Source organism: Megalobrama amblycephala, linkage group LG16 (assembly GCF_018812025.1).
Source record: "Megalobrama amblycephala isolate DHTTF-2021 linkage group LG16, ASM1881202v1, whole genome shotgun sequence".
Lineage (NCBI taxonomy): Eukaryota > Metazoa > Chordata > Actinopteri > Cypriniformes > Xenocyprididae > Megalobrama > Megalobrama amblycephala.
The window spans coordinates 2,473,478-2,499,371 of NC_063059.1; the positions used below are offsets into that span (position 1 = coordinate 2,473,478).

The 25,894-nt window shown below is 38.8% G+C and overlaps 1 protein-coding gene across 4 annotated transcripts in view; it reads left to right on the forward strand.

Annotated features, from left to right (window-relative positions):
• The window catches only part of limk1a (LIM domain kinase 1a), a 66,972-nt gene that overhangs the window by 34,312 nt on the left and 6,766 nt on the right, over window positions 1-25,894 (forward strand). For 3 of the 4 annotated variants that reach the window (XM_048159719.1, XM_048159721.1, XM_048159720.1), the window contains 13 exons: window positions 1,329-1,467; window positions 11,949-12,058; window positions 15,074-15,271; window positions 15,709-15,814; window positions 17,685-17,872; window positions 18,096-18,282; window positions 20,151-20,237; window positions 20,919-21,050; window positions 21,312-21,371; window positions 22,193-22,258; window positions 24,245-24,413; window positions 25,171-25,226; window positions 25,571-25,728. In XM_048159719.1, the coding sequence (XP_048015676.1) occupies window positions 1,329-1,467; window positions 11,949-12,058; window positions 15,074-15,271; window positions 15,709-15,814; window positions 17,685-17,872; window positions 18,096-18,282; window positions 20,151-20,237; window positions 20,919-21,050; window positions 21,312-21,371; window positions 22,193-22,258; window positions 24,245-24,413; window positions 25,171-25,226; window positions 25,571-25,728 (1,656 nt within the window). Of the gene's footprint in view, window positions 1-1,328; window positions 1,468-8,298; window positions 8,521-11,948; window positions 12,059-15,073; window positions 15,272-15,708; window positions 15,815-17,684; window positions 17,873-18,095; window positions 18,283-20,150; window positions 20,238-20,918; window positions 21,051-21,311; window positions 21,372-22,192; window positions 22,259-24,244; window positions 24,414-25,170; window positions 25,227-25,570; window positions 25,729-25,894 lie in introns of those variants that run through there. The other variant, XM_048159722.1, reaches the window with a different exon arrangement.

The following is a 25,894-nucleotide window of genomic DNA, read 5'->3' on the forward strand; positions in this document are numbered from 1 at the left end:
GATTCTGCAATCGGTAATCCGCAAAACCGATCAATCGGCACCGATAACCTATTGCTGGATCAATCGGTTATCAGCAAAAATCTAAACCAATTGTTTTTCTGGGTTGCATCTGTTCTTGGAGTGGCTGAGATGGGTCCGCTGTCAATATACAGTTCTAGAGCGACCTCTAGAGGCTAAATAAAAACTATCACTGATGCCTCATGGAGTTTGTTTTGACATGTGAGACTACGCATTGATGCAGATTTAAACAATGTTTAGACAATGAAACGGTATGTATACAGTACACTACCGTACATGTTTTCATATCATTATAAAGTGATTAATTTGTTGACTAGATGCTGCATCAGTGTTGCCGTCGAGGCTGAGGGGACGTTAACATTAGTAGTACCTCAAGCGGTTAAAACAATTTGACAAAATACACACAAATCCGACCCAAATGTTTAATGTCACGATTGATACCGTCTATTTGTATTAGTTTATATACAGTACAGCTGGTTGATTTTAAGCATTTGTTATGCAATGAACTTGCATATTTAAAGCTAGTTATGTGAGAAGGCAAAGTGTACGGTCATGCAGCTGACAGAAACATAAAACAAATCAGAAATGCATGTAAAGATGGCCAACTTTAAACATAACTTTTTGGATTTATATGAAACGCAACAATGAGAGTCCATTTGTAACATTAATTAAGGTTAATAAAAGTATAGTTTATTGTTAGTTGAAACATTTATTAATACCTTTTTACATTTTAAAGTTGTATCTCTTAACATTAGTTAATGCACTAAGAACTAACATGAATGATCAAGGTATAATTAATATATTATTTTTTTAATATGGAAAAAGTACAGTACATTTAAACTTTTTGTAATTTCAGCACTATTTTATGTGCTGTTTGTTTTCATTCAGTATCCATTTTAAAAATGATCGGTTGGTTAATCCGTTATCGGCAAGCGTGGGCCAACCTAACTATTGTTATCGGTAAAATCCACCGAATCGACCTCTACTTGTTTGTATACACTCTTGTGTACTGTATTTTCATTTTTTGTTCTTCCTGGTCAATCGTTCGTCATCTTTATTTTTCGCAAAGCTTTATTTTACTTTGCTTCTGCTACAATAAAGAGATTGCATTGCGTGTTTGTGTGTTTGTCGGTCCATTTCAGTTAGGATTTTGTTGGTCAACCTCATGCATGCACTCATACTCATCACAATGCCACTATCAACATACAAGAGCAGACATACGACATTGTGTCAAACTTGGGACCAACACAAAAAGTCTTGTTATTAAAATGATTACCTCTGACCTTGTGTTTGTGTTGTGTGATCCGCAGGTGTTGTGAGTGCGGGGCGTCTCTCTCACACTGGTACTATGAGAAGGACGGGCGTCTCTTCTGTAAGAAGGACTACTGGGCCAAATTCGGGGAGTTGTGTCATGGCTGTTCAGAGCCCATCACCACCGGACTCATCATGGTGAGTCCAAACCATCCGAAACTGTATCTCTGCCATCTCTCCTCACCCCAAAATCCTGCCTGTCCTACGGTTTCCCGCAGCCGCTCCAGTTACACGTTTCTGCAGTGCTCCATTCACACAGTTACTGCTGCCGGATCACACGTGAGCAAATCAACAGCACTCTTGTGTGCTTTCATGAAAGAGCTGCTATCTATAATTCAGAGATAGTGTTAATGAAGGGAAAGTTTGTGTGGCCTCTTGTTTTAGTGCATTCACTGCTAGCTGTATTATTTAGTGTTTCTACAAGAGCAAGAGCTGTTTATATGACAAGAATCATTTGAATAATTTATGACCTTTTGAATTCCTTCATTGTGCTTGAACTCTCATATGTAAACTCGTTTGCATCCAGTCTTGGCATAGCGTGTCTGTGGCTAATACAGGTTATCATCTGGTTTGTAAAAGATGCTCCACACGAACTCCAGCTCTGCATCTGCTCCGAGTTTGAGTCAATTTAACATGCATTTGGGAAAGCAACATGCTGTGATTTCTGTGATGTGGAAAACATGGACAGAATCACGGAATCCAGTCACAAAAATGTAATTTACTGTTAAATCAAAAGTTGGATTGCACACTTATTCAAATGGCAGTGTGAACTAGTGTCTGTGAAGATTAAAGCATAAAAAGACTAATATTGAAATATGAAGTCTGCGTGTCTCTGTGTGAATGGGCGGCCACACATTCTCAAGCATTCCTAATATGCAGTTTTATATGAATCCAATTCCTTCTCTGTTGTTTTGGATTTCAAAAAGAAACTGCAAATGAGAATGAATGTTATCGTCTTTTCAGCAATATGAAATGATAACATGACCAGCATTTCCTCCTGAGGGTGATGGCGACGATTCATATCGTTTGATCTCAAGAAACCATTCAAACAGTTTGAAACTTGCCCTCCACTAAGGTGTTTCTTCCTCATGTTTAAGAAAAACAATCATTATGTCTGTTATATCTGATAAGATGGGGAGGGTTGAAACTCAAGTATTTACACCGTTTAAGCATGAGTTTTTATTTGTAACGGATGAAAATGACAAGGAAAAAAGGTTGTTAAAATTAGCGGAAATAACCCGTCTGTTTACACAAACTCACCAATGTCTGAATGAGCCAGACAAAATTACCCAAAAATCCCGCTGATAACAGAATCAGTGGTGAGGAGAGAAAGGCAGGAGGTGTTAGTTTTTGATGCGACCGACCCGAGTTCATATTTACAGTAAAATAGTGCAACAGAAATACTGTTTTTTTTGTTTGCTATTTACACTTAGTGTAAATAGCTGCTGCCTAAAACTAAATGTTACTGTGCTCTCTTGTATGTCAGCTATCTCTCATCAGCACTGACACTGTCTGAGCTCTGGTGAATTTATAGCCGTTGTTCAGGCCACACACTTTGCTTATAAAGCGCAGGTGCAGCTAACAGGGCGGCTTGCGGGGATGATAAAACCTTTCACCCACACGGCATGCTGTCATCTGATTTCTCTCACAGCATGTTTTCTCTGTTGCTCGGTGGGACGGTGACCCTTGTTCTGCAATGTTAGTCAAAACCAGAGTTTGGTTTTGCTCAAATAGTTTCTTGCTGTGAATGTGCTCCTAATGGAACTATAAAGCAGGTGGTAGACTCTGTGGTCTGTGTTTTTATATGTAAAACGTCTGGTCTGCTTTGGCCGCAGTGCTGGCTGCATCTGAATTGTTCGCTTTCTCTCTGGTTTCCAGAGAGCACGCTGTGTGATTTAGTGACACACAGACTGCCTCAGGCAGTGCTGTCCCAATAATTAAACTCCCCGGGCTCGGGATAAGTGAATTAAAGATGACTCGGCATGCACTTCCTGCATTTGATTGACAGACACACGTCTTCATTAGGGGATTGAATGCCACAGACTCTGAGAATCCATCTGCAGATGGAGGTCAGGTCTGTAGATTGTGCGTCAGCTCCTATGAAGAAGAAGAGGAAGATTCTGGTCAGCAGTACAAGCTGCAATAACGAACTGCTGTACTGACCTAGAAAGAGACAATCATGTTTGTTTCTCAATAGTCATGAACATGAATTGTTACCAGTTTAGACTTTGAGAAGTGATGTGTGAACAATAATAATACAGACTTTACATTACAAGAATATGTATAGAAGAAGTATTTTAATGTTCCGTTAACAGAGTGATCAAAACTGAATATGGAATCTCCTGCAGTAGAGGTCTGTGCAGAGGGACTTTTTTTAGTTCAGCTCCAGCAACATTCTGCTCCTGCGACGTCCTCCAGCTCTTCCTGGAGGATCCTAAGGTGTTTCCAGGCCAGCTAGGAGATATAATGTGTGTCTCAGTCCCTGATAACATCTGGTATTAAGATGTGTTTTGTCAATTGGATCGCAAATAGATGAGGGAGACATGTTCCCGTTTACACCTGGTGTTTCAATCTGTCTCTTTTGTCCACCTTCAATCGCTTGTGTCTTGATTTGTTTTCGAGGAGAGGTTCTATGGGCGGGTAAATGTATGGGTTTTTCAGATCTTTCAATCTAATGGAAGAAATAAGCTCTCGCAATTTACATTACATATGAACATGACCGGAAAAACATTTGGAGATAATCAGCTTTCGTTTCTGTTCTGACAGCGGCAAGACCAGCCGACACGCTGTGAGTGTGTGTTAGAAATCAGGAATGGTGAGAGAACATTGTGATTGGTATGTTTTTCATCTTCAAACCAAACGTGGGTCTTCAGCCGACAAAGTTTAAACCCTGTCTGGCTATGCGTTAGGTCAGTAGCCGGTGAGCAGGCAGTCTTTTCGATCACGTTTTCGAATGCATTCGACCATATGAGCGTTTACACTATGAAAGCAATCTGGTCTTATGCGTTTTCGACAACCACTAGAAGTGGTCGAAAGTGGACAAGCTCAAATCATTTTAGACCTTGTTTACACCTGTATGTAGTGTTGTCCACATGTGATCCAGTCGAACAAAATGTATCTTAATACTAGGTGTAAACATGGCCTGGTCTTTTTCCAGTTGGACATGCCCAGAACACCTCCACCAGGATGCCCAAACCATCCCAACTGGCTCCTTTTAAAGGAGCAACAGCTTTACTCCGAGTCTCTCCCGGATGCCCGAGCTTCACATCCCATTTCTCAGGGTTAGACACCCTTCAGAGAAAACTCATTTTAGCTGCTTGTAGCCACAGTCTTGTTCTTTTGGTCACTATCCAAAGTTCATGATCATAGGTGAGGGTCTGAAATACAAGGCGATGGACCTGTGTTTTCTTTTGGGCTGAGCCCAGCTGGACCCCATGGGCTGGAGCTTGGCCAACAGGCACTTGTTTACGAGCTTCTCTCCCAGGCCTGGCTTAAGGACAGAGGCTGTATCCTTCTTCCAGGATCTCTCTCTCCCTTGACCTTTCCATATGGAAAAGTGTTGGATCACTCTTTGTCTGGCCTTTCACCTGGGGCCAATTTGCCTATGGGGCCCCTGCCAGGAACTAAATCTCCATACAACACAACTGTCAGGGTCACTGAGACACTCAAACCCCTCCATCATGTTAAGGAGGTGATCTCAGGAGGGGCAGCCCTGCTCCTGTAAACCATTTTTTTTTTCCGCAATAAATTAATAACACTAGGCAACAACATTAAACTGCTTTAAAAGAATTAGATTTGGTCAGAATCTAAGACTAAATTGCATGTTTCCTTCATAGAGAAGACAATCCCAGAATGCATTGCAAGTATCTTTACTTACTATCCTCTTCATCCCCAGTGGGACATAAGGCCGCTATCGTCTGCCTCCCAACATGTCCTCCAACTAATACGCCCATTTGTCACTTCCCTGAAATACGACCCATAGAAGCGTTTACTAAAGTTGTGCCCCTATCGACAACAGTACACTTTCATTTTAATGCATTGTACCCTTTTATCTGCATCATATTTCGGGTTTTGCGTAGCTCAATTGGTAGAGCGTTGCAGTCAGAGATGGGCACTCGAGTTAAAGACTCGGACTCGAGTCGCACTCGAGTCGCATTTTAACAGACTTCAGACTCGGACTCGGACTCGACCTGAAATGACTCCAGACTTGACTCGACTCGGCACAAATGACACGGAATATTTTAAAAACGACTCAAGTCTTTTACCCTTAACTACTGATATAATAAATAAAGAATTTGTGTTGTGTTTAAATGGTTTTATAAAATCTGCGTCACATTTCCTTATGTGTCGAACTTGTGGTAGATTGGACTTTTGTCATACAATTTGATTACGTATGTCCATGCGCGTAACATCCGAAATGTCATAATAAGAGTCCCATGCAACATGACGGGAGCCACCGTGCCATATGTTCTTTCGTTTGGGTTTATTAACACGTCAGATCGGCTAGATGCACAGAATCTGGGAAATCAATTAAAGACACCGGAACAACATCATCAAATTTTATGAGACATCGCATCCACAAAGGTTAGTCACATTAACTCACACAGCTAGCTGTTATACTGTGGTGTAGCTGCATGGCTCATTTGAATTGCAGCCTGTTAAAATATGAGCAAAAAAATCTAGACTTTAGCACTACGTTTTATCAATCTTTTCGTATTATTTGCAGCTTTTCTATTTCTTAATGTGTGTCCATAAGAGAGATAGAAAGAGATGTTAATCCATTTATTACTTAAAGCTCATATTTTAATGTATCACAATCAGCATGTGTAGAGTTTTTTATTGACATTCTTAAACAATCTGAAGTTTGATATTTTCTGATAATGAGTGTCGTCAATAACAACGAAGCTGTATAACAAACCGTGACTCACTGGCGCCATCTTGCGTCCACTTAGCGACTGTATTGAAAATGACCACTCAAGTTTCCAGGACGACTGTTTTGTACATTGTAATGGATTACAAAGTAACAAACGGGATGTACATTATCCCTTACATCATAGGACCTTAATTTCAAATAAAACAGATTATAGAAAGATCATATTATTTTGTCTATATAATACAACAAGGATAAAAAATAGGATATGATTATGATAATTTTTTTTTTTTTTTTTTTAATGACTCGAGACTCGGACTCGTGACAAAAGACTCCAGACTTGACTCAGACTCCAGTGATAAAGACTTCAGACTTGACTCGGACTCCAGATAAAAGACTCGTGAACATCTCTGGTTACAGTATACAACAAATGCAATCATGCGATCGTGGGTTCGATCCCAGGGAACGCATGTGCTCATTAAGTGTGTATGCACTATAAATCACCAAGGGTAGGTTTAGGGTTGGGGTAAGTGTAGTCGTTAATAAAAAAATTAGTTTTGCTAAATGGAAATAGGACAAATGGCAAAGGGACTGTGATTGAACACGCAATTTGATTGGTAACGACGGTCATATGTCATTTCATGCAACATACTAAACACGACACTGTCATTATTTTTACGCCAGCTAGAGGGCGCACGACTTTTAAACGTAAATATAGGTTGTAATAAGGTAAAGACCTGTAGGGTCGTTTTTTTGGAGGAGGACAGTCTCCTGCCTCCACCTATCTCTACCCATGGCCACATGTTGTGCCTCGCCCCAGGTGAGGTGCATTTCTGCCAGCTCCGATGTCACTGTCCTCCTCACTGTCCATCCAATTGCCACTTTCGGAATGCGGTGTTGGTCCATTCTTAGTACATGCCCAAGCCATCTCAACCATCTGCGTTTGATCTCAACCATCACACTGTGACACTTGGTTGTTCTGTATAGCTCTACATTTGAAGATGGCCAGAAAATGGCACATATTTTCCTCAGGCAAGAGGCATTAGTTAAAGTCTCTTGTGCTGTTTGTGTGGTGTATTTGAGTGACCCTTAATGGAGTTTCTGCCCATGAAGAGCATTTCAATTCATTCACTTATGAGGTTCCATTTGGGTTAAAAGCTAGCCTGCTTTACAAGACACACTCCAATGTTAGTCTCTTCCTCTTTCAGTATTTACTTACATTCTGTAATGAAATCATTCTTACTCCTTACACATGACACTGAGACGCATCCCACGAGCGGGTGGTCATTCTGTGGAAAACCATCCTCCCACCGCTGACACACAACAGGCCTGTGTGTGTTTCTGAGTGTGTTATCTCATTCAGAGCCATGAGAAGACACTATGCCATCAGCCTTTGCTCAATATCATTGGTTTCTTTTGTGTTTACTTGTGTCTTTCTGTGAGCTCAGTGATAAAAATACCCACAAACATATCTGTCTGGATCTGCATGGGTTTACACCAGACTCCCGTCGACTAACCCCCTTGCTAGTTTCATTGCCATGACTAATTTCAGTCGTTTATGTAAACTCAAGTGTTGAATGTGTGTGTTCTGTTATGAGTGTTGTGTTTCCTCATGTCTCATGTCTTATCACAGATCCACTGATGGGAAGATCTGTGATTCCTGAGAACATTACTGTTATTGTAATATTTTACACAATAATGGTCTGCTTATGGGAAATTAGCGTTTTTTTCTCTGTATTCTGACCCGTTCCTCCTGCTCTTTTTGTCTGTACCTGCCTAATCTCATTTCACAATGTTGAGAGCTGACTGAGACCGGCAGTTTCAATCTGATTGTCTGGAGATTTCAGGGTGCAGAGTTATCACATGACACCATTAGACACATTTACAAGGTTTGTCGCATCAAATCTTTTGAGAACTTCTTTAGAGTTTGATTTTAAGCCACTTCAGATTGAGCTTTTCTTTTACTGTACAGCTGAAGATTTGAGCCCTTTTTCCTTGCAGAGGTTGTGTGTGTGTCGATTGGAGGGTTGGGTTGAGTGGGGGAGGTGTGTGTGTGTGTGTGTGTGTGTCTGCGCAGAGATGCATGTGCTCGGCAGGAAGCGATGAAGTCACCCACTCGGAGAGAGCGAGAGACAGAGGGAGTGACATAGAGCTTTCTGGGATGAGCTCAGCGTTGGGCGTGTGGGCCGAGCGGTGTGGCTGTGTTTTGTTTTTGTTTCGCGGTCGCTAGAATGTTCTGCACGCTGTAGCTGCCGGTCATGTTCGGCGATGTGTTTTACTGGGGCTTCTGCTGTCTGAAACTCTGGAAGAGAGACAAGAAGGTAAGTCAGATGCTGGGAGTTTACACACATCGCTCTCATTTATTCAGACAGCGCAGCCTTCGTGTTTCACACATGGGATATGTTTCATTCGTTTTCAGCTTATGCTTTATTTGATTCATTATAATGTAAAAGGCTTTTTGACTCTGATAGATTTACAAAACATTTAAAAATCAGCAGTTATCTGTAGTTCATTAGAATAATTTCATAGGGCTTGAATCTGGATGTTTTACAGACATGATGACCTGATTTATAATTCTTCATCTAATCAAACTGCTCCACAACATAATGACTGTACAGTCGGTCTCGTTTCCAAATGGTCATTCCCACATTATTTGATTCAGTCGGAGTCTTCTGGCATCATGTGAAATGGGAAATTCATGACCTAAAAAGAACATCCATAAAGTCTTCTAATGCTTAATAGTCATTTTTATTATTTTTTTTTATTTACATTTAATTCTCCCCTAGAAATAGATGATCTTTGGATCACATCCTTGACTAGTTAACGGGGTCATGTTTGGCATCACGTCACAGGATTTGATGTCTGAGCATCTCTGTGTGTACAGCTGCTGATGCTGCACTAACGGCACTGGGACACACTGACATGGAAATGTCGGCCTGCGCTGATTGTTATTCACATTTATTCATGTAGCGGAGACTTTGACCCAGTAAAAGGGGTTTTAATCAGTAGTCATGAGAATGCATGGCTAGTGCTGTACGAGTGAATCTACATTTTTTTGGTACTTTTGAAATCTGGCAGGAAAAACTTCCCTGTCCAACGTTGGGGGGTTTGTGAAAGTGGAAAATTTCCCCAGAATGGTTTCTGAGCAGCAGCAGGAATGAGGAGTGTTTGGTTTCTAATGGTGCATTCAGTTTGTGTCTGTGGACTTGAATGACAGCATTTCAGACTCAAGAGATTTCATTAATGAAACTGTGTTGTTGAATAGATGAACAGCTGCCAAAAGGAAGTGTACGTGTTACTGTAAGGTGGTGAATTCCAGTCTTTCCCATCTTTAAATATCACTTTTGAAATCACTCGTCAGCCCAGTTGTTGCCAAACACATAGTAACACAGACAACATTGGTCAAGATGTGGTTTTTCATTCCATTTTTTTCTTTGAGCTGTAATATTTTGAGTGGAGGATGAATTTCTGTGTGGACAGCATAAGAGCATGTGTATAGTATGTCATTCTCAGTCATTGATCAAATATTTATAATCAAAGTGAGATTATACCCAAAACAAGGCTGTCTTCCACAGTAGTTACCAAAAGTGATATTTGTTTGTAATGACCCTAAAAGTTCAATTAAACCATCAAAATACTGTATGAGGGGGGAAAAATGCATAGAAAAACAAAAAGATCATAGGAAAAAGCTTAAATAGACTACAACATAATCAGTTTTTTTTTCTATGTGTTCATAATTTCTTTGTATGACAGCCTGGGCAAAAATGATGATGCCCAATTTGGCATGTTTCATTGCATTATCACAAATAGAACAATTGACTCCAAGAACAACTGCGCAATATGCTTAAAAATCTTTAATAATATTTGAATAAAGGGCCCGATGTCACTTTTGGCCACTACTGTAATGTCTCAGCCGTCCATCCAGCCCATCACTGACTCAACAGAGCAACTGTGGATTCCTTTAGAAACTGTACAGATGCATTTTTACATGAAGGTTTTGCTGCTTTCCCAATAATAATAATAACATAGGAGAGGTGTTTTCCTACTGGAGTTTTGGGGATGTCAGTCAATATCAGGCAGCTGTTCACCATTGACATCATTATTAACACATGTTAATGAGGGACTCTACAGACTACTGTTTATAAAAGATCATTTTAAGATAGGAAAACATACATGACATTTGCATAGAGTTTTTGTGTTTTTTTCTGTGGGCGCAGATGTGTATTTTCAGACGTGTTGGTGGTCTGTCAGCTCTGTTTCCGTGTTGGTTGAGCGTTTGTAAATGCAGCAACTGAAATGAGGAAGCAGTGGGCAATCCGTGACCTCACTGCGTGATGCCGCCGCATTTCCCCCCCTCTAAAGGTGTAGTTCACAAGAATTATGGTTCCAGTTCTCTTATTCGTCAAAGACGAATGATTCCAAGAAATGGAAAGACCTCGTCAAACTATTCTAAGATCATGGCATGACATTTGATTCCTATTTGTAAAACACCAAGAAACTGTTGTAGAGGAAGCTAAACAAAAGGTGGCCTTAGAATACGACTGTGTAATGATGTTTCTTCAAAAATGATTTTGTCACATACTTCAGTCATTAGTTTGCATTACATAGCAAAATACCAAAGCTTGAAGGATGGCGTAAGCACACATTTCACAACAAAATACATAGAGCTCGTAATATTATTATTATTAGTCGTAGTATAAAGAATAGATATAGCTAGACAGTGTATAAGACTTGAGGAGAACTGACTTCATACATTCACTAAAACACCAGCTGATTCAAACACATTCAGATTATGTGTTTGGCCACGTACACTTGATCTGATATTGATATAACTTTATTAATGCGTGTCACTTTTTGAGGCCGTTGTATGAAAACAAGTTTCTTATAAGCTGTAGTCTGTCTGACTTCCTGTCCTTCTTTTTTAGTCGGATGATCGCTACAGTGTTTGTGTAAACTAAACTAGATTGTCATTGGTCATTAAATTTGTTTACTCAAATGCATCGCTTCACTTCAGAAGATCTTTATTAACCCCCTGGAGCCGTGTGGAGTATGTTTATGATGGATGGATGTGGATGGAGACACTTTCTTCAGCTCATACTCGTTGATCCCATTCACTGCCATTATAAAGCTTGGATGTGTCAGGATATTTATTAATATAACTCTGATTGTGTTCATCAGAAAGTCATATATGGCTTGAGGGTGAGAAAAGCTTGGGCTAATTTTCATTTGAAATTGAACTAATCCTTTAAGAACAGAAGGAGACTGTAGAATGTTATGTCGTAGTGAAGTAGGTGAAAAGTTGAGCTCTGAACTTGAATAAAATATCAAAATAGATTGGATTGTGACGATTGAAATTTCTCTGAGAGGTCATTAAACTGGCAAAAGTGTTGTCAAAAATCACTACACCTGGCCAAGCCTATCCTCTGCCACTGAGCATACATGAAATCTATTTTCCAGCAGGAAACATGTTTATTTCTGAGAGGGCTTAGCATAGAAAGGTTGCTGAGTCGGATTTGCACCTTTAACTAAACGGAATGAGTGAATGGATTGATTGAATAATGTGTTCAGGATACCTGAAGACTTAATTGATGTTGTCATCTTTATCTCACCAAAATAACTCAACATCAGCACACATGGAGCTCTAGAGCAAGTGTTCGACATCTGATTGTGCTTGCGTATGTCACACAGACAGACCATGGTGATGGAGAGTGGAGAAAGTGTGTCTGATCTCAATGTTTCTGTGTTCCAGGTGGCCGGAGAGCAGAAGTATCACCCAGAATGCTTCACCTGTCTGAACTGTCGAGCGTTCATCGGTGATGGAGACACGTATGCGCTGGTGGAGCGCTCCAAACTTTACTGGTAAGTGACGCCCAGGGCTTAACATGAACTTTTTTTGCTTACAGTTACTGTGGCTAGTGGTTACTAGCCACTCAGCATTTTCACTGGCCACAATTTTGACATCGATACCATGGGGAAAAACTTCCATATAGATATTTATAATATTATCTCATAATTTGTCAGCAGGTTTATTAGGCTGCTGTCACTTTAAGACCAGACGCACTGATCCATTACACTGTTACACATGCGTTTTCTTTCTCAACTGTTTACATTCACTAAAAACATAACTGATTGTGTTTACGTGAATTCTCGCCAAGACCGCCACTTTGACATTATTTTGTGTGTTTTTGAATGTTTAACTCTCTGGAGTCGGGTAACGCGCCTACGCATTTTGCAGGATTTTTTTTTCACATTGCATCAAAACAGACTTAAAATACTCCGTCATTTTTTGTCATAGAGACATGAGTAATATATCAATTGAAACTATAGAATATCTTCTTTTATTTGTGTACACTCAGAGTAAAAACAAAATGTTGTGCTTTTTGTAAAATAAAGAAAACTAACATGATGCGTGATCTCTCGTCTCCCTCTGAAGGAAGTCCAATCTGATAGTTCTCAGAAAATGAAGTGTAACTTAGTGAATACTAATGACACAAAAATGAGACTTATGTCTAAAATAACATTGAAATGTCAGGTTTTTAATCGTGTAAGTCAAATCGAAAACAAACATTCTGTGTTTATGTAATTTGTATGAAAAGAGAGCCATGTCAGACCTCCGTGATTCAGCTCATTATCCGCTAATGCGGCCACACCCACGGAGCCAGCGCTATTCAGACGCAAATTCTGAGGCAATACTTGTATGCATCGTCTCAATCGTGTATTTATTGTATTCAAAAGTGTTTTGCATAGCCATAGTTAGCGATCTCTGGAAGCCTGTTAGTTCCTGGATTGTCACATGGCCTATTCTTCTTTAGGAGGCATTTGTGGACAAAAGGGGCAGAGCGCCCTCCGGCTGCAAGTATGAATTGAAAACACAGTATCCAGCACTCATAGTGATGACAATAAATATAGAATAAATATATTATAAATATTAAAATTGATATAAACATGAGAATCCATCAATATTTCTCCAAATGTGCATACTTTTAAGCTAAAAGCCTATATGAAATGCCATAGAGGTAGCATAATTGTTCAGACACTTTGCATCACAGAAATACATTATATATTAAAGTATATAATAGAATACCATTATTTTAAATTGTAATAATATTTCACAGTATTGCTGTTTTTTCTGTATGTTTGATATACACCATGATGAGCTTGAGACATGATCACAGAGGGTTTTTTCACAGCCTAACTGACTGAAAGAGCTCATTAATATGCAGGTCATTACAACTCATATGCGATTCTTTTGTCTTCTCAGGTATGAATGACCCATTATTCATGATGATTCACGCCTCCACGCATACTGTGTTTCTTGACAAAAAGTGTCTTACAAAATTTAAATCTCTGTATTGTTTTATATGAAGGAGTAGGCAGGATAATTTTTACATCATTCTGAAGCAAAAACTCTAGTCTACAATCCCCAATACCCAGAAGTCTTGTGAACACATATATAATATTATTTTTTGGCCTTATTTCAGTGACTTAAGTTTTTTGTTTTTCAATAACCACGCATAAACGTTATTCCTTCAGAAACACAAACATGTACATACATGTTCCTCACATATTATTGTAGCCTAGTTTGTGCTGAATACAGTGTAATGACACTTGTGTCATTAATATGTTAATGAACAACTGAAAAAAGCACAAATGTCAGGGCATGTCAAAACTTCACCAGGGCCCCAAATCAGCCTCAGACTCCAGAGGGTTAAGAGCAATAAACAGCAGAAGAGAACAAAATTTAGCACTGAGAGGCGGCTTTTTGTGCGCACTTTGGATGTGGGAACAAAATCTGCGGGAATAAAATTATGTGCAATACACGCAATCCCACACCGAAATTCAAGCTCTGTATCACCAACAATATTCATCCAGAGTAAATTAAACGTGGGGAACCGGGTTTGTGTGACAACTCACTGCTGTAATACACATGCATTGGCGGTGTTAATGTCAAGCTCTGATGACACCTAAAAACAAACAACAAAAAACCCTGTTTGAGCCCACGGACCACTGGAAGATATTGCTCTTTATTTCTAAAGCAGGTCATTAGCATGAGCTGTTATTATGGGTTATTAATATGTCCTGTTGTGTGGGTGTGATGTAGCTGTGCAGAAGATGTGCTTTATCAAATGAAAAGTGTCACATTAGCTGTAAAAGTATGTGCTTTATTCATGTGAAAAACACTGGGAAGTGTCACAAAATGGCTCATTTGACCAGTTAAAGCCCAGGAACTCTGAGTAAATGTTTACTTCATTCTGCTTTTACTTCATTTCAGTTACTATAACAATGAAATCTGTGCTAATATGTGACTGATGGCATGTTTATGTCATGAATATATGAGACCGAACAACATATCAATAAATCAATAATAGACACTGTAAATGTTGTTGTGTGATTTAACATGACATATGGGGAAATCTGCTTTTATTTCAGCTATACTTTCCAAAACTTATATAACCTGCTATATTTTAAATCTTGCATTTGTGTCCCAGAATGATTGGTGACCCCATAATTACTTTTTCATAATCATCACCACTAATTTATAATGAAAGTGTTTCATGTACATTCAGAAGTGAATATAAAGAAAAATATACAGTGTGGAATAATAAAGTTTGGTTGTATGAACTATTTAACCAGTTCTTAAACAAAACATGAAGATGTTTGCTAACAGAAGTAAAATGTCACCAAATAATCTGAAATGACATGAATGTTTCTTGTCCTTTAAACTTCTAAAATCACATTCTCTTGCAATTCACCTTTCAGTTGTACGTTTCTGTATCATTAGATGATTTCTGACATCTTATGTCATGTAGTGTTGCAGTGGAAAGTGTCCTGAGGATGTGAAATGAACTCTTCTTCTGCTCTGTCTCCCTCTAGTGGACACTGTTATTACCGGACTATCGTGACTCCGGTCACCCTGCCCGACTCCCCGTGCTCCAGGATTCCTCACACGGTCACGCTAGTGTCTATTCCCGCCTCCACCGATGGGAAGCGAGGGCTTTCTGTGTCTATCGATCAGGGCTCCAGTCCCAACGGCTACAGCCCCGAGCACAAGCCCACCGTCAGAGTCTCACAGTGAGTGTGTCCGGCAAACGTGCTGCAGTCTTCCCATCTACACCTCAAAATAAACAATTTACAGTTGTAAAACGTGTAGAACAGGGTGAAAATGAAAGACTGTGTTCACTGTGTCCATGTAGCTCCATCATCACAAACATAGAACAAAATGCAAATGTGTGAATGATTGAAAAAGGAAAAGCTGTTTTGTCCATCAGAGGAAAAGTTCTTACAATGGAAAGGGGAAATGTCAGCCAATATTTTAAGCACCAGTTTTTCTGTATAATCGCTTCCTTCTGCCCCAATCTTTGACTCTCCCCTCTTGCACAAATAACACTGTGATCATCTGCTATCCAGACTGAAATCACATAATGCTCAGTAGAAATCTTCTCATGATGTTTTGCTGATCTCTGTCCTGCTCCTGTGACTCATGTCATGGTTTCTGTCCGTGTGTTCAGGGTGGACCCAGAGTGCATCAGTCCAGATGTCAAGAACTCCATTCATGTTGGTGATCGGATCCTAGAGATCAATGGAACGCCGATTCAGAACGTTCCTCTGGACGAGGTGAATAAAACCTGCTGATGACAGACATTCACAGAGCATGTGACGTGAGCTGAACACCAGACGGCTTTATGCTATCGAACAGTGGCGCGACAGTCAGAAATTCAACTTTCCCTTTAAGGGCCAATATTTGAAGACTTTTCTAATAAAATTAAAATTTTTATCAAGCTTGTATGTTTATGTTCAGTTATATCACTTTAATGTCAATAAAAAGAACCTATTAATCGCCATTAAAGTGAAATTACTGAACCTAAACATACGAGCTTGATAAAAATGCTCATTTTAGAAGAAAATTTCAGACGGCACTTAGAGGCTTTTGCATCTGAAGTCTTCATTTGCACCCTAGAATTGATTTTCAGCAGCATTTCTACCTTTTGTAAGGGCATTTTTCATAATTTACATTATTGAATATATCTGTGTTGACTATAATGACCTACATTTAACCAACTGCTTCAATCAGAGTACTATAGACTTACCTATAAAATTGTATCATAATCAACGAAGCCATCTTTACACTGCAAAAGCTGGCATTTGTGTTTATTTACACAGACTGCCTAATGCGGCTCAAAGGTGTGTATTTACACAATGGCATGATGTTAATATAGCCTACATAAAGTATATAAATGATCAAATTAAAACAGGAGCTTATTACAGGGTTAGGCTGCAGTATGATGACAAAAAAATCATTATTGTTGATTATTGCTCTTCATACTGTAATAATGAGTTTCAATGTCATTTAATAGAATAGAGTGTTTTTGTGTTTGGGGAAAGGGCACGTCATATTCTGACTACACAGAAACAATCTAACATGCACAAAACAAGCTAAAATCGGTTTATGAATTAGATTATTGCTTTTTATGAATTAGAAAATCAAGACCTCCCATTGGTTGTTTTAGGAGCATGTAAAACAAAACAGTCGTGCAAACTGGGAATAAACTATATCCAGAAAGAGAGAAAAGTTTTGTTGACTTAAGTACTTACATTATCCCAAATGTTTTCAAGAATGTTTAAATCCAGAGAAATAAGCAATTTTAACCAGGACACGGATCGTGTCCATGCATCATCTTTCAATGACATCATACCCTCGATTTCCGGTTTTATTTTGCAGAAACGATGGAAACACCAAAGACTCTTTTGTTTTGAATAGGTGATCTCTAATGGCAAAATACTACATAGTGCGCCTTTAATCACTTATATCATACATGCAATTTATTGTTTATGATCATAGAGTTCACAAGAGTGCAGATTCAGAATTCATGCAGTGAAACCAATCTCTGATTGGCCATTGCATTCAGACGCTCAACAGAAAGTGCGTGATTGGTTGTAATAATCAACGCTGCAGAAAAACAACACATAAAAAGCTGTAGTGCCGCAATCGTCACTTTTTTCATATATTTTCACACTTCACTTTAATCGTGACAGTCCTAATGGATTAATCTCGCAGGTGCATTTTTTTGCCCCCTTATTTTGCTCTCATTTTTGTTCATTTTGGTGCTATTTTTGCTCCAGACCCATGTTAATTTCTGACCCTGGTGGGAGTGCAAATGGTGAAACTTGCCATCACTGTTAACACATGCAGTTTGGTCCACAAAATGGCTCTAAGTAATGATTGGATGAGCCACAAGGCCATTAACCTTTCTCGAAGTCTGTGATAATTACATGCTTGGCAACCATGAACTATATTGTACTCCTGCTCTCTGATATGTGTCACACCAGCATGCACTGCATTCCCAGTTTTCCATCAGCTCAGTTTGTGTTGTATTTGCAGTTTCCTACAGTCCATGAGGGTGATGCTCACGTACAGTAGAGTGTGTGTTTCTGGCCTTCATATTGTCTCCTATAAATGAGCTCTGTGTGTGTGTGTGTGTGTCAGATTGATTTGCTGATCCAGGAGACCAGTCGCCTGCTGCAGCTGACCATTGAACATGACCCTCATGAACACAGCTCTTCAGAGGATCAGGTGGATGGCCCCACACCCCCATCCGAGGGCCCCAGTCCCATCACGCCCATCACACGGCCGCCCAGCCAAGACATCAACAACCTGCGCTCACGCATAATCACGTCAGTAAACCTCATTCACAGCACTACTGCTCGTACTGTACTCACTGCTTCAACAAGAATCTCAACTGTGGCGCTGCACGCTAACAACTAACAGCGTACCTTAGCAACCGCATTGTAACAGCCAAGGCTGTCCATCTTTAATCAGCTGTTGTGATGCATATTGAGTTGTTTTAAGGCTGTTTATCAGTGTGATTTCACCATAGTTAATGTGTGTTTTCTGCAGGCGCAGCTACAGTATCGATAAATCGCCGTGCTCCAGTAACACGCCGTCTCCACTGTCTCTGAAGAAGGACATCGGCCGCTCGGAGTCGCTGCGCGTCGTGACCAACCGCACACACAGAATATTCAGAGCCTCCGATCTGATCCATGGAGAGGTTCTGGGGAAGGGCTGCTTCGGACAGGCCATAAAGGTCAGCACACGTGCACACGCATGTTGGGTTTCCATGTTTTATGGGGTCTTTCCATTGACATAATGATTTTTATACTGTACAAACAGTATATTCTCTCCCCTTACCCTAAACCAGGGGTGTCCAAACTGTGCTGCAGAGTTTAGCTCCAACCCCAATTAAACACACCTGAACAGCTAATCAACGTCTAATTAGGCTAGAAACTTCCAGGCAGGTGTGTGGAGGCAAGTTGGAGCTAAACCCTCCAGGACCGAGCTTGGACACCCCTGCCCTAAACCTACCCATCACAGAAAACTTTCTGCATTTCAAAAAAGAGGATTTTTGTATGATTTATAAGCTGTTTTCCTAATTGGGGATCAAAAAATATCCACACAAGGTCAAAATGTCCTGGTATTACTACACTTGTGGGGGCCACACACACACTTCTTTATCTGTTTCTTTTTTCTGTAGCGCTTTATACAACACAGACTGTTTCGTAGCATAATAACAGAATCAGCAATGCAAACATCAAATCAAATGAGAGACAAATTGAAATTCCCCCGTAAAGCAGCTATAAAAAGACAATCCGCTTAAGTCAAGTTTCAGGGTCCAAACGCTTTATCAGATGCCAAAAGCAAACTACAAATGCTGTTGTAGCAACTAACTGTAGCAAAAAACTGCACATAATGTAATAACTATATCTAATGCCTTGGAATTTTTTTGAAGCTTTAGGTTTTATACTTTGTTTAATAAAAATATAATAATAATAATATTTCAATCTGTTGCATTTCGCAGGTAGTTTAAATGTATTGTAAGGGAATACCAATTGTTGTATGTTTTAAAAGCTGTTACAGTTATGACAATATGTTTTTGGTGAGCTTATAATGCATTTTCTCATAATGTAAAAATTATGAGCTCAAGATTTTATTAGGTTTTGAGAAAATTATTACATTTAAGAACATTTTATTGCAATAACAATATAATAGTTATTACATTATTATTGTAATAAAATGTTCTTAATGTCATTTTTTTTACATTTATATGCAGTTATCACATTATGAGTTGCTACAGCCATTAATATACACTCACGGTGTGCTGTAATACTGCTGAAAAATCATGATCCTAACCTTTATCTCCACACTGAGATCTCTGTTGGCCAGACAGTGATTCATCTTTTCTGAATCTGTAAAATATGTGTGTCCGTGAGCCTAGAGACTAGTGTATTTATAAAATGTGAATTGAGAATATTTATAAAAGCTTAGCTTAAATGTGTGCAATGATTAAATAGTGCTCATGAACAGCTGATAGTATTCTCTCTTGAAATGAGTGAAGGTTTGGACCTTGAAACTGTATTCCTTAATAACTTAAAGGGTTAGTTCACCCAAAAATGAAAATAATGTCATTAATTACTCACCCTCATGTCGTTTCACACCCGTAAGACCTTCGTTCATCTTCAGAACGCAAATTAAGATATTTTTGATGAAATCTGTTTTTTATCCCCCATAGAAAGCAATGAAATTACCACTTTCAAAGTTCAGAAAAGTAGTAAAAACAGTCATGTGACTGCAGTGGTTCAACCTTAATGTTATGAAGCGACAAAAATACTTTATGTGCGCAAAAACAAAACAAAAACAATGATTTTATTCAGCAAATTTTCCACCAAATTTCTTTCTATTGGGGATAAAGAACCTCTCAGATTTCATCAAAAATATCTTAATTTGTGTTCTGAAGATGAACGAAGGTCTTATGGGTGTGGAACGACATGAGGGTGAGTAATAAATGAAAGAAATTTCATTTTTGGCTGAACTAACCCTTTAACAAGCAGATAATGTCGTTATTCATCTCAGTTGAGTTCAGTGTTGTTTAATATGCTGTTCTCACATCACGGTCAGGTGACTCACAGAGAGACGGGCGAGGTGATGGTGATGAAGGAGCTCATTCGTTTCGATGAGGAAACACAGATGACCTTCCTGAAAGAGGTGAGCACGTCCTCCTCCCTCACATGAGCATATAGGACAGATCGAGTGAGTACTAGAAGCACATCTGGAGGAGTGTTGAACATTTGTGCTGCATGTGTTTTTCCTTCAGCTCATAATTTACCCAGCAGGCTCAGGGGTTAAACAAGGAGAATGAGTCTGTGGTGTTACTAGAGTCTCATAAGAGTGTCAACACCATAAAACACTGCAGCTCTACCAGCTGAATGACTGCGGAAACAGTCTGACGTCAGCTCGCACTCGTTTGTCTGAGATTCGTTTATGATTAGCTCCCATAATTCGCTGTTTAAATGACTTTGCTGTAGACTTGTGCTTAAAAGGAAGGAAACGCTCGTGGTCTCAGTGCAGCTGGTGTCTCAGACAGTTCATCTGAGGAGAAAACCAGCATACGCAAAGCCATCGGGTCCTGGTGACGCTCTTCAAAACCATAAAAAGCCTTGAATAAGAAAGTCTTAATTAACATTTCAAGAAGTATTGTGCAGTTAAGAATAACGCTGAGATCCGACAGAAACACTTCAGTTGTTCATGTTTCATATGTGCCTGTATACACATGTGAGGATGTTCAGCCTGAGACTAAAATATTAGGAACTTCTTTAAGTTGCTTTAGCTGATTTGATTGAGTTTAGCGTATATTCTTATTGATTGTCAACATGTGTGTTTGTTCAGGTGAAGGTGATGAGATGTTTGGACCATCCCAATGTGCTGAAGTTTATTGGCGTCCTCTACAAAGACAAACGGCTCAACTTCATCGCTGAGTACATCAAAGGAGGAACACTGAGAGACATCATCAAGAACATGGTGTGTCTCACTGTTTGAATACTACACATTTATGCCAAGTTATTGCTTATGATCTTCTGCTGATGAATTATGACAATGTTTAACTTATTGTGTTTGTATCATACCTGCAAACATGACGCCTTTCTAAAAAGTGAGGCTGTGTTGTATAGAGGGGTTACAGGGGTAACCGCTATATTTCTGCTGTTCCATAAGTACCATATGCTGCCAGAGAGTGAAATTGCATGAATATCAGCTCATTCTTAATGTGTTTCATCTCTGCAGGACGGTAATTATCCATGGAAACAGAGAGTGAGTTTTGCCAAGGATATTGCCTCTGGGATGGTGAGTGAGATGCTCTCATTACTGCCCTCCTCTGGCTGACGGCAGTGTGACATGTTGCAATTCATTCAAAACTCGTTTAAACATTGATCTTATAATTCTTGAATAATTATTTTACATTTATATTTTATGAGCTAGAAAGGTGAAAAAAAGAAATGGTGAAACAGTGTTATGTTTGTTAAAAAACATAAGTCTGTTTAGGAAAATAAACTAAAGTATAATATTTTTTAGACTCCAAAATGGAAATAAACTATAAATTATCATATATTCATGTTTTAGTTTATAATATACAGTATATTATTATAATTACAAAAAATCCAGAACACACACACACAAAAAAACAAAACAAAAAAAAAAAACAGCCATGGACTAAAAACAATAGGAACAATTGGAAAATCTAATAATAATAATAAATGTTTTGGTCAATAGTCATAGAAACTGAAGTATAACTTAAATAAATAAATGTATTTATTTATTAGATGTGCAGTCAGCAGATTTTGAGCTGTCAAAATTTCACGGAAATCACAGTGTATAAATGACACAGACTAAGATTTTTTAGCTTCAGACTTTGATTCCATCCAGTCAGATGTGTGAAGGTTTTCTGTGCGAGTTTGTTGTGACAGTCTGCTAGTGTGTGATCGTCAGTTGATTAGTGTTTGATGGCCAGGTTTAATCTGTAACCATTATCAAAGTCAGCAAGTGTAGGATGCCTAGTGCTTCAAAATCTGTTAAGATATGGTGTATTCCAGTCTTTAGACTGTGTTCATTCCTGTGCATGACTGTAGAGGGCAGCATTTTAACATCAGTTTCCTTCGTTGATCCAGGCCTACCTGCACTCCATGAACATCATCCATCGAGATCTCAACTCACACAACTGTCTGGTCAGAGAGGTGAGAGACATCACCAGACTTTCCAATTATTCTTTTGTTTTCTTTTGCTTGCTTTCTGTTCTTTTGTTCGTTTGTTTTTGTTTTGTTTGTGCCACAGCTCTAGCAGCTGCTGCATCTGTGTTTCCAGCATCACATGTTTTTGTTTTCATATTGAGAATGAAGAGAATAAGCCTTCTATATTGCATTGATTTAGATCGCTGTATAGATTGTGTAATGCTGGGTCACATGCAGAGCTTTAGGGGTTCAGAAGCAAAGAACTAGAACGGTGGTTTTCAACCTGTGTGCCACGGTTTCTCATCGTACTGCTGTGAAATACAGACTGAACGGTGGCTCTTCGTGAACATTGGATATGCAAACTACATCTCTCAGTTGGATAAACGAAAACCGGTATCGCTAAAAAAATTGTAATGGATGATGATTGTAATGAAGGTAAAGACGATTACAGTGACATACAGGAGTCATACATTAGGCATCAGGGCGATTAATCACGATTATTCGCATCTAAAATAAAAGTTTGTGTTTACATAATATATATGTGTGTGTATAGTGTATTTATTATGTATTAATAAAAACATACATATACATGCATATATTTAAGAAAAATATAAAAATCAAAAAATATTTATATATAATTTAAATTATATATAAATATATACATGTAAATATCTCTTAATTATATACACGTGTATGTGTTTATAAATACAAAATTAATATGCATAGTACCCGCACATATATTATATAAACACAAACTTTTTCAGATCACTGAGTTTCCACGCATTCAGAATGTGCTTATTTTTCATTTGTATTTTGGTGTGTTTAAAGGGTTAGTTCACCCAAAAATGAAAATAATGTCATTAATTACTCACCCTCATGTCGTTCTACACCCGTAAGACCGTCGTTCATCTTCTGAACACAAATTAAGATATTTTTGATGAAATCGTCCATAGCCAGCAATGACATTTCCTCTCTCAAGATCCATAAATGTACTAAAAACATATTTAAATCAGTTCATGTGAGTACAGTGGTTCTGTCTTAATATTATAAAGCAACAGGAATACTTTTTGTGCACCAAAAACGACTTTTCAACAATATCTTTATGCACCGATTTCAAAACACTGCTTCAGAGCTTTACGAATCGAATCAGTGAATCGGAGCACCAAAGTCACGTGATTTCAGCAGTTTAGCCGTTTGATAGGAGATCTGAATCACTGATTCGAAACAAAAGATTCATAAAGCTCAGAAACTTCATGAAGCAGTGTTTTGAAATTGCCCATCACTAGATATTGTTTTGTTTTTTGGCACACAAAAAGTATTCTTGTTGCTTTATAATATTGATATTGAGCCACTGTACTCACATGTACTGATACATTAATGGATCTTGAGACATCGGATTTCATCAACAATATCTTAATTTGTGTTCTGAAGATGAATGAAGGTCTTACGGGTGTGGAACAACATGAGGGTGAGTAATTAATGACATTATTTTAATTTTTAGGTGAACTAACCCTTTAATAGTTCTGAATGGATCTGTATAGTAGCTATATGCAGTCCTTTGGCATCTCCTTGTGGTTATTTGACTTATTTAAGTTATAACTGTATAACTGAGCAAAGCACTTTTAAATGGTAAAGAATGTCTGGAAAGTATGTTTGCAAAAAAAGAACACTGAAGGTTTAAATCTATCTTGAATTTCTTCTTTAAAAAAATAAAAAGGCATAAAAAAAGGTTGGGAACCACTGCACTGGAGACAGCAGAGCGTTTGACAGAGCATACATTACTCCAGTTCATACGCTCTGATTTTAAGTAAATACCCATTTAAAGAGTGATGTCAGCTGATGTCAGAAAAAGGTCTGGGATGAATGACATTCTGGCAGTGTTTCATACTACTGTGCAAAGGCAAAACACCATAACGACAGCTTTCTCAAAGCTGAGTCGTATCAAAATAATGACAGATGGCAGATTTGTAAGTAACTTCCTGCTCTGGACAGAATAACAGTGTTGTTGTGGCGGACTTCGGACTGTCCCGGCTCATGGTGGAGGACAAGAACCAGGACAAACTGTCTTCCGGACCGATCCCGGGTGTCAAGAAACCCGACAGGAGAAAGAGATACACTGTGGTGGGAAACCCGTACTGGATGGCTCCCGAGATGATTCACGGTGAGAGTCTGTTTACGCTTGTCAAGTTTTGCTTGAATTGAATCTTCTTCATTATTAATGTATTATTCTGTGTTAATAATGATGATCTTACAAAAAGGATTGTGTGGTATTTAGGAGGAATCATGTTCTAGAGAAAAGAGGATTTCAATCATGACAACTTTGGGAATAGTTTTAGCATGTTTGGAATAGACATATGAATCCCGTATCAGATCTAGGCAGGTGGAGCTGGGGAGGTGGAGGGGTTCAGAGGCAGGACTAGCTTACAGACCAGACTATTTAAATGTTGAGAAAGCAATTTCATTGGCTGCAGGATCAGCAGAGGCCAATCAGCATGTGCCATGTGGTAATGATGTGATTGCTTGCCGATTGCATGTAAAGGACAGCGCCCTCTAGAGTTTCACGACTGAACTAGATATTTATTAAATGTTCTTAGAAATGTAATCCTTGTGATGTTTGTTTTGAGATCATTCTGAACATTTTTTTCTTTCTTTGGTCTCTTAAATGTAAAAAGTAATTAAATTCTTTCCTTACACCTTGAAGACATGTGAGTGCACATAACATAGTCGATATTTTCAAAAAAAAAAAAAAAAATTCAAACATTTTCAAGGTAGAACATATTTACAAAAACATTAATTTAACATGAATTAACTTGATAAGCTCAGCTTGCAGGTTATAATATACACAAACAATGATAAAATCAAATGTTAACAGGGTGAAGCAGTGGGAAGACTAATGCTTTGCTGTTTCTCTTCCTCAGGAAAGAGCTATGATGAGAAGGTGGACATCTTCTCCTTCGGCATCATGCTGTGTGAGGTGAGTGTTTCAGGACTGATCTGTGGGAATAATCACAGGCTGTAAAAGTTCAAAATAACTGCTTTCTCCACATGAACTTCCAGGGATTTCTGTTTTAATGGGAAACACTGTTACCACATACTGCAGCTCTGAGTGGCACAGCAGCAGCAGATCAAAATAGGACAGCAGCCCGTCATTACTGAATGACATCCAGAGGAAGCAGTTAGAGAGGAAGTAGTTGGTGGTTGGTTGGGTGTGTAGTGTGGGTTTAGGGAAGCCCGGCGCTTAACATGTAATGATTAGAACTGAGAGGGAGCCTGATCTGACTTCCTCTGTCTAAAATCAATCTCACTGCTCTGTCTCAGATTATAGGGCGAGTCAACGCTGATCCTGATTACCTGCCCCGGGCCATGGATTTCGGGCTGAACGTGAAAGGCTTTTTGGACGATTACTGCCCCTCGGACTGTCCGCCCTCTTTCTTCCCCATGGCGGTGCTCTGCTGTGATCTGGACGCAGAGAAACGGTTAGAAAATACATCGAATGCTTTGAGAGGATTTCAGGATATGCTCATTTTATGCGGCACTTTTGCACAGAACATAAATATAAACAATATTTTAAAAAATAATATAGTTTATTTTATTGTTCTATTCTATTGTTTTAACAAATTTAAAATAATAATAATAATAATA